Here is a 7359-nt window from a genome sequence, read left to right as displayed (position 1 = left end):
CGGGGGCACCGGCCCCTTCCTGCCCGGCTGCACTCGGCTGCGGGGTGAGGAGGCAGCTGCGCTGCCCGAGCTGCTCTTCCCCTTCACGTGCCGCATGTGCGGGCTGGTGCTGGACGACGGGTTCGCGCAGGATGAGGGCCTGGCTGAGCAGGTCTGTGGGCGCTGCAGCCTGGCGGTGCTGGGCACCGAGCCGGGCGCCAGCCCCCGCAAGGCCACTGGGGACAAAGGCTTCGCCTGCAGCCTCTGCTCCTTTGTCACCCACTACCCCAACCACTTGGCACGGCACATGAAGACGCACAGTGGGGAGAAGCCGTTCGTCTGCCCACTCTGCCCCTACGCCTCTGCCCACCTCGACAACCTGAAGAGGCACCAGCGAGTGCACACCGGCGAGAAGCCCTACAAGTGCCAGCTCTGCGACTACGCCTGTGGCAACCTGGCCAACCTCAAGCGTCACGGGCGCATCCACTCTGGCGACAAGCCCTTCCAGTGCAGCCTCTGCAGCTACAGCTGCAACCAGAGCATGAACCTGAAGCGGCACATGCTGCGACACACGGGCGAGAAGCCCTTCCAGTGCCGGGACTGCTCCTACACCACTGGCCACTGGGACAACTACAAGCGCCACCAGAAGATCCACGGCCACACGGCTGAGAGCTGGGTAAACCCGCGTACTGCCAAAGCCCTCCTGGCCCCTCCAGCCGTGGGCACAGCCCTGCCCTGAGACAGCACTTAGCCCGGCTGCGGGGGCGCCCAGCCCTGCGTCGGGCCGGGGTGCCTCAGCCCTGGGGCACCCAGCCGCAGCCCCTGCCCTCCCTGGGGGAGGGACGGGCAACAGACTCCATGGGGGGCTCAGGGCTGCCTTACGTAGGGCCTGCGGGCGCTCCGGGGTCTCCAGCAGCCCTGTCCTGCCTGGGCGGGGTGGAGCCACAACCGGCAGCTCGGGTGCCAGGCTCCGGTCCCTGCCCCAGCAGCAGTGGTGCCGTGCCCCCCCCCAGGCGCCCCCGGGGGGTGGTACCTGACTGTCGGGAGCCTTCCTCTGCCGAAGTTTGGGGAAAATGGGGGAGGGGGGAACAGGACTGGTTCCGTGGCTGTTGCCGTACCAGTCAGTGTAATTTATATTGTGTATAAAAGCATTAAACAGTCCGTTTTGTTATCCGCTATTCTCCCTGGGGGCCTTGTTCTGCTTCAGGAGAGGACAGCATGGGGCTGGCAAGGTGTGCGGGGACGGGAGGGGAGGGACAGCGGCCACCCCCCCAACAGACAGCCCAGTACCAATCAGGATCCATTTTAATCATCATTGCAGTGTGTAAACATCGGTTACTGTCCGTTAATGCTCTGGTCGGTCTGAGCAGCAGGAGATACGTGGTTACAAGCCTAGATTACGCTGGAGTCTATGAGCGGGTTAGAGAGGGGGCTCTGCGCAGAGCTCCCCCGGAGACAGTTTACTGCAGTCTGTCTCTGAGCAGAAACCTAAATGCTAATTTGGCATTATGGAGCCTCACTAGGGCCGCTCGGTGCCACCAGCCTGCTGCTGCCAAGCTGCTGCCCCAGCCCCCGGGGCATCTGGGCGCTCGGGGCCGGCCCCCCCCCCGGCTGGGGAAGGGGCAGCTCTGCCCCCCACGCTGGGCCAGGCTCCGTGATGCCGCTCCAAGGCTCGGCCCCGGGCACGCTGCTCAGGTCGGGCTGGTGCCGCCCTGGGAACAAGCCCTCTCCCAGCTGGAGCCAGCAGCAGGAGGAGTTCAGCTGCCCCCACCCCGAAGGCAACGGTGGGCTGGGGGTGATCTCCCCAGCCCGGGGGAGCAGGGGAAGGTGGATGTAGCAGGTGAGAGGCACGTTGATTGCAACCTGTCTGCAGGTCGTACATTCCTCAGCGAAGGCCCTCGGGCTGGTGCTGTCCTAGGAAGGGGGGGCACTACAGATCTTCATCACCAATGCCCTCAAAGGCGTAATTGCCATGGAAGTCGTTAGCGCCCACATCGTTAGCAGAGCTGGAGTGGCTGATCCCTCGAAGGCTGACAGAGGTGAGCTTGCTCTGTGGAGAGGGGAGATGTTAGGGAGGACCCTCCACTCCCCGAACTGGGTCCGTGGGTGACGGCGCCGATGTGCCCACACACAACTCACCGAGAGTTTGGCCATCGGCTCCCGGGAGGCGTCAGGCGAGTCCTGCGGGGACAGCGCGGTCAGGCAGCACCGAGGCGGTGGGACATGCCACCCACCCTTCCCACCACCCACCACCCCCCTGCCCTCGGCCACCACTTGCCCTCCCAGGACGAGCCCAGGCCACCATCCCTTCCCGCTCCCAGGGATGCGTCCAGGACGCCTTTCTCTTCCCAGGGCTACAGGAATGGCCCCCCGCAGCCCTGCTGTCCTCAGGGCTCATCCCAGCCCTCCCTGCTGCCGGACCTGCCGAGAGGACAGGGGCACCTCTGGGGGCAGTGTGCTCCAGTACCCGACGCACAGCAAAGCCCATGGTCACACTACCATGGTCTCCCCTACCAGGGCCACAGGGTCCCACTCACCAGCAGTGGGGGCGATTTCACAGCTTGCTGGCTGTCCGAGCGCCGCAGGGCCCCATTCACCCGCCGGCGCCCCGCCGGCGAAGCATCTGCAGGGGAAGAGCCCAGTTCACTGGCAGGGTCCCCATGGGGAGCTCCAGAGGTTAAGATGGCCCCTGGGGATCCTCCAGCTGGCCCCGTCCTGAGGAGAACAAGCAGTGCCCAGCCGAGACGCCGGGGAGCCCCAGGGGCAGGATGGGATCCCCCCCCCAGAGACAACATCCAGCCCCAGCCCTCACCTTGCGGATGCTACCTCCAGACTTTTTCACCATCAGCTCGTCCACCATGGACTGCAGGCAGATGCTCAGCATGATGGCCTGCAAGGCAGAGGTGTCACGGCGCTCTGTGCGCCCCACGTCCTTCCCGACACACCACGCTAAGCCCAGACCATCTCTCTCCCTCACAGCCACCCCCTTGCTCCTGTCCTTGTCCACCACTGGCCTGGCATGCAGGCGCCCCTACCTGTGGACTGGTGATGGTGACCCACTGCAGCCGGTCCTTGCTCATGAGATACTCAAAAGCCAACTCCAGCTTCACCTCGGACTTCCCCGGGCTGCTCCCCGAGGGACCATTGCTCATCGGCACCTGCAATGGCATGCGCTGAGGCTGGGACCCCCCAGAGGGAGAGCGGACAGCTTCCCCAGGCCCCCGTGCTGACAGAGGGCAGCACCCCACCGGGTGCCGGCCACCCTGCCCAGCTCCCACCGGCCTTCCACCACCGTGGGGTCCCCTCACAGCAGCAGCCCCCTCGAATGTCCCCACACCGGTGACCCCCTCAGCCCCAAAGCACTCCCCAGCCCAGGTGGGCTGGAAGCAGGCAACACAGCCAGCACCTTTCCCAGGGAGCGCTGCTGGAGCAGCGGGGCGGACGGGTCCCACCAGACCCCACAGAGCTCTCCCTGCTCCCCAGGGACCCGCTGGCAAGTGGCACTCACCGAGGACGTGACCCGCCAGCACCGCATGCGCGTGACCTTGAAGCTGCCTTCCTTGATCTGGTCGCTCGGCAGCCGCACCTGGAAGTTGAGCTCGTTGTTGCCAGCACTGACGACGACGTGGCATCCCTTCTCAGGGAAGTCAGTGACACAGGGGTCGAACTTGAGATAGCCGTAGTACTTCAGGGTCTGCGCCAGGCGGATGAACTGCGGGCAGAGCCGGGGAAGCTCAGCACTGATGGCCACCCTCCCAGGTCAGGAATGGGCACCGAACTCAGCACCACGCGTTCACAGGGGAGCGGTGCCAGTCCGGTGCTGGGACTGCTCCAGTGACAGCATCCTGCCCTCCCCTACCTCCTTCTTGGAGACTTTTTCCTGCAGGGACTTCAGCTGCCGGTGCTGTTCTTTGTTAACAAGGATCCATCCATGCTCAATGTCTGACACCGTCTGCCAAGAAGCAGAGCCTGGTGAGCAGCCGGGCCCAGCGCTGAGACCTGGCACAGCCATAGCCAAGGGGTGCGGTGCCCCTCCTCACCCGTCTGGGCCACACCAACCCTCACCTGCGCGTACAGCAAGTTCAACCCCACACGATGCTCCATTACATCGTCATCATAGGAGGAGTCCCAGTAGCTAGAAGGGAACCACATGGGTCAACCTAGTCCCCAGCTCCTAACAACGATGGGCAGAAAAACACCCCCCGTGCTGGACAAGGTGCTCGGGTGGCTCTCTGGCCAGCTCCCCCGGTAGCCATCAGTCGCCATGCCCCCCTCCCCACTCAAGCGGCTGCCAGAGGCGGGGAGGGCTGGGTCTGGCAAAGCAGAAACAGGAGCCAAGTCCAGCAGGGCAGCCCGGCCCCTGGCATCGTGGCAGGGGACACCCAGGGGTTCCTGGGGGCCAAAGCACCCTGTGGCGGTAGGGGAGGGGAGGGGTCCCCCTGCACAGCACGGAGCCCCGGACACCACCCCACTGCTCCGGCGGTCGCTGCCCTGCCGTCCCTGCCGCTCACCTCTTGCGCAGGATGATCCTGAACTCGGAGTTGTGCAGGCTGGTGACGGACACGTACGGCAGCTCAAACTCCTGCAGCTTCCGCACGACTGCAGGGAAACAGCAGCTCAGCAGTGGCTCGGGGCTGCGGGAGCCCACCGGACCCCCACCAGCCAGGGTGCCCCGGGGGGACCCCACTGGATCCCCCGACCCCAAGCAGGGCCATCTGGCCCGAGCACACAGCTCTCACTCCCGGCAAGGCACCGCTTTCCCTCTCCCGGGGCAGACGTCCCACCGCAGCCCCCATGGGACTGTCCCCAGTGTGCTCTACTCACAGGAGAAAGCTCCGTCCTTGGTCTCTCTCACCAGGAAGAGGCTGAAGTAGCCGACCAGGTCATCCGGCAGATCCAGCTTGGAGGCCACAGCCTGTGAGCAAGAGCAGGAGGTCACCACTTCCCGCAGAGGCAGCACTTCCACATCCTCGTCACATGACAGGATCCCGCCTGCGGCGTTCTGGGGACTCCCAACGGGCAGGAAGGCAGCACCTCTGCCGCGCTGGGGGGCAAGTGGGGCCTGGGGGGTCACTGGCACCATGAGACAGCTGGGGGCCTGCCGACATCAATCTGGGTGCAGAGAGGGGCTCGAGCACACGGGCACACCCTTCGCAGCTCCACTGCTCTTCGCGCCCCCAAGACAACCCCGCTGCGGAGTGGGGGCGCAGCAGGGAGGGCCGAGGGGCTGCACGTGTGGGAAACCACAGAACTCAGATGGAGGGGCCGGTCCTGCCAAGCACAAGAGTTTTGGCACCTCAAGGACATCCTCCGTCTGGTCCGAGGTAAGGATGGTGACCTTGACCTTCTGGCCGTTGGAGAGCAGCACTTCCAGCACCACCTCCTCTGTGGGTATCTGCTGTGTTTCCTGTAGAGACAAACAGGATTGGCACCTCGGCCCCTCCACCGCCGACCACCCTCACCCCACTCAGACTGCCCCGCAGCCCAGGGGCCCCGGCACACACCGTCCGCCCCGGCAGTCGGCACTCACCCCCGCAGCCCACCACATCCAGCGGCTCCTGCCCCCTCACCTGCTGGGCCTTGCGCAGAAAGCTGTTGAAGGTCTCACTGCCTCCCAGCGTCGGGTCCTGCCGCACTGTGGGGGCAAGACGAGCCAGGGAAGAAGAAGCCAGGCGCGATGCGGGAAGGGGCAGGGACCCACCCCAACGCCCATCCACTCTGCGGCCCCTCAGTTTGCACCCAGACGAAGCGCACACGTGGACGCACGCCCCACAGGGGGAGGCACCAGCAGGTCTCCACCTCCGCCAGCACAGGGAAAGGGAAAGGGCTGGGACCGAGGAGCGGCCTTGGCAGCACCACTTCGCAACGAAAAGTACATCCAGTGGACACGGCAAACTAATATCAGGGCGAGGCTGGGAGTGCCAAGATGGGCCAGAGCAAACAGAGCAGTGTGGGGAGGAAGATGCGGGTGGTGCCATGGTGCCCTGGGTGACGGAGCCGCGGGCAGCCGGCCCTGAGCCGCAGCATGGGGCAGACCCAGCTTACCCGCCTGCATGTATTTCTCCAGCTGTTCCCGTCGTTGCTCTACCTCTGCCGGGGTGAGCGTGAAGATCTTCTTCGGGGGAAAGGCCGGGACCACGTTAGCGCCATACTCTTTCCTTAACTGGGAAGAGAGCAGAGTGCTGCGAGAGCCTCCAGGGAGATGGTGGCTGCTCTGACCCCCACCCCAGCTGATTTCCAGGGCCCTGGCAAGGGGAGCGGAGAGCTCGCCAGTGTTCCTCATCCAACTGGGCAGCCAGCAGTTCGCAAGAACCCAGGAGGGACATCCCAGAGCAGGAGAGGAGCCTGCACCCGATGCCAAGGAACACAAAACGAGACCCTGGCCAGCCCCGCGGGCAGCACCCGCCTGCCCGCAGCCAGTGCAGCGCCCCGACACCCCGGCTCTGCAGCAGCGCGCGGTGCTTTCCTGCAGCACCCGACGGCAGCGTAGCACCCTGCCCGCCCCGAGCGCAGCGGGCACCGCAGCACGGCCCCATAGGAGGGGGCATGGTCGGCAGCAGCTCCTGCCACCGCTGGGGACGGCTCCCTACCTGCTCGTGCAGCCCCAGGAGCTGGCTGTAGCGCACGCGGCAGTGCAACACGCCGTTCACGTGGATGTTGTAGGCCTGCGGAGAGAGATGCCAGTCAGATCCCAGCACCCGCTGGACGGAGGGACCCCAGGGCCTGCCCAGCTCGGGGCACACGGGCCACCCCAGGGAGAAGCCCTGCCGCAGCCCAGGAAGAGGCAATGCCCCAGAGGACGCCACCGAGGGGCACCCCCATCCCTCCCCTCCTATCAGCAGAGCTCAGCCCCGCGACGCGCCAGGACCCACCGTGCACCCTCGCATGTCCTGTGCCAGGCTGGGCACTGCTGCGGGAGCTGGTTTGCCTCACAGGCACCAGCCCCAGGCGCAGGCACCGATCCCGGCAGCATGCTGCCCGCTGCCTGGACACCCCCCCGGCGCTGCCCTGGAGCACACAGCATGGCAGTGCTCCCCTTGCGGGGCCGGGACCCTCTGCAGCTCTCAGGGGCAGCACCCCCAGCAACCTGGGGAGGCACAGGCCCCACGCGCCCCGAGGCCAACGCATGCGACAAGCAGCCCCAGGCAGGCAGAGCCACGACCCCCAGCGCGGCCAGGAGCAGGAGGGGCTGCTGTCAGCAGCCGAGGGCTGCGCGTTAGCCAGCGAGGACACGCCAAACACTCAGGACTTGCACAGTAAGTACAGTAACAGCACTGAAAGGTTTCTATGTGCTGCTCCTCTGAAGACACATCAGCGTTGGTGCAGACCTGCAGCCTGGTGGATATCGTCGAAACAGCTCAGGAAGGACAAGCGCATCCA

At 65.8% G+C, this 7359-nt stretch overlaps 3 protein-coding genes across 3 annotated transcripts in view; 2 read left to right on the top strand and 1 right to left on the bottom strand.

The window, feature by feature from the left end:
- Window positions 1–894, top strand: part of ZNF513 (zinc finger protein 513) — a 6872-nt gene extending 5978 nt beyond the window's left edge. Inside the window, exon 3 of the mRNA XM_009883469.1 lies at window positions 3–894. Within this exon, the coding sequence (XP_009881771.1) occupies window positions 3–718 (716 nt within the window). The 3' untranslated portion in view covers window positions 719–894. The remainder of the gene's footprint in view (window positions 1–2) is intronic.
- Window positions 895–1709: 815 nt separating this feature from the next.
- SNX17 (sorting nexin 17) lies at window positions 1710–6866 on the bottom strand. Its single transcript, XM_009883468.1, is given in 16 exon segments — window positions 1710–2029; window positions 2119–2160; window positions 2517–2585; window positions 2588–2602; window positions 2792–2869; window positions 3015–3137; window positions 3488–3691; window positions 3839–3931; window positions 4045–4114; window positions 4491–4578; window positions 4804–4894; window positions 5276–5386; window positions 5550–5614; window positions 6025–6142; window positions 6570–6644; window positions 6852–6866. Coding segments are annotated over 16 exon segments (1377 nt in total). The 3' UTR covers window positions 1710–1909.
- Window positions 6867–7105: 239 nt separating this feature from the next.
- EIF2B4 (eukaryotic translation initiation factor 2B, subunit 4 delta, 67kDa) overlaps window positions 7106–7359 on the top strand; it is a 9910-nt gene continuing 9656 nt past the window's right edge. Inside the window, exon 1 of the mRNA XM_009883467.1 lies at window positions 7106–7235. Coding sequence (XP_009881769.1) covers window positions 7106–7235 — 130 coding nt within the window. The remainder of the gene's footprint in view (window positions 7236–7359) is intronic.

Source organism: Charadrius vociferus, unplaced genomic scaffold, assembly GCF_000708025.1.
Source record: "Charadrius vociferus isolate BGI_N301 unplaced genomic scaffold, ASM70802v2 scaffold2044, whole genome shotgun sequence".
NCBI classification, from domain to species: domain Eukaryota; kingdom Metazoa; phylum Chordata; class Aves; order Charadriiformes; family Charadriidae; genus Charadrius; species Charadrius vociferus.
This window is presented reverse-complemented; position numbering and strand designations above follow the sequence as displayed.